General features: G+C 45.8%; 1 protein-coding gene across 1 annotated transcript in view; it reads right to left on the bottom strand.

Moving 5' to 3' along the window:
• Positions 1-770: 770 nt before the first annotated feature.
• Positions 771-1,157, bottom strand: part of Dppa2 (developmental pluripotency associated 2) — a 6,323-nt gene continuing 5,936 nt past the window's right edge. The window contains exon 6 of the mRNA XM_050149094.1: positions 771-970. Coding sequence (XP_050005051.1) covers positions 771-970 — 200 coding nt within the window. The remainder of the gene's footprint in view (positions 971-1,157) is intronic.

Here is a 1,157-nt window from a genome sequence, read left to right as displayed (position 1 = left end):
TTAGGGAGCCCCTGAGATGGTTTTCCTGAATCCTGGGGTGAGTGAAGGCTGCTCTGTTTACCAGCTCTAAGGGTTCACAGAGGTTTTGTACTCATGAATAGATGTTGAATTCTAGCGACTAAGGCAGGGCTGGCAGATATCTCTGCAAGTAAAGCCACCTTCCCCTGGAACCCGAGGACCTGATTTTGATCACTTGTGTCACGGCATGCCTCTGCCCCCAACCATAATCAGTAACCCGAGCCCAAAAGAAATAAATGGAACTAAAATCAAAGGCAGTATTTATAAGGCCAATGTATTACTTTCTTTGGGTCTTTGAAGCCAATCAGGACAATATGGTAGCCTTGCTCACCCCTGAGTTTTCCTGAGCTACCCCACTCACACCTTCTTTACTCATTTCAATTTCAGCTTGGATTTTCTCACTAATTTTTGTAGTTCCAAGAAATAGACACGTAGTAGAAACTAATGTTCATTTTATTTTTAATGCTTGAACTCATACAGCCCAGTCAGGGCTCTATGCCCCTACCTCTGGTTTTATGCTGTGCTGGGGATTGAACCCACAGCCTTATTTATGCTAAGCACACACTGTGTTCACCAAGCTACATGCCTAACCCCTTAAAAGCAGCTAACATCCACTATCCCTATTTTCATCTGATCTATATGGCAAATTAAGAGAAAGCAGGATGTATGATCTCAGGCTTCTATTCGATTATTCAGAAGTTCATCTAACCATCTTGCTTTTTCTGTTTCCCATACCAAGAGGAGCTTGGGGATTACCTGTGGGCACATTCAGGGCAGAGCAAATTATCTTCCACTCCAGGGGATGGGAACACACAGGCTGGTAAAATGAAGAGAGGTATCATCCTTTGGGAACTGTCTGGAACCCAGGTCTGACCGGCGTGCATCTGCAGGCAAACCCAGCCTTCCTTATCGGCAGGGAGCTGCCTGCCGTGGACGACACACCACCTGTACCCTGAGAAGGAGAAAAAACAAGATCAAGACAACGCTCTGTGCCCTCTCTCCTAAAGTTACTCCTGAATTTGTTTTCTATGGTCTGCTAAAAATCAAACGTATTTCTGATAGCTTATAAACTGTCAAAACTCGCCGGGCGATGGTGGCGCACGCCTTTAATCCCAGCACTCGGGAGGCAGAGGCAGGCA

The sequence above is a fragment of the Alexandromys fortis genome, unplaced genomic scaffold (genome assembly GCF_014885135.2).
Source record: "Alexandromys fortis isolate MF-2015 unplaced genomic scaffold, M_Fortis_MF-2015_v1.1 scaffold_4, whole genome shotgun sequence".
Classification (NCBI taxonomy): domain Eukaryota; kingdom Metazoa; phylum Chordata; class Mammalia; order Rodentia; family Cricetidae; genus Alexandromys; species Alexandromys fortis.
Note: the sequence above shows the minus strand (reverse complement) of the source record. Positions and strands in the feature narration are given on the sequence as shown.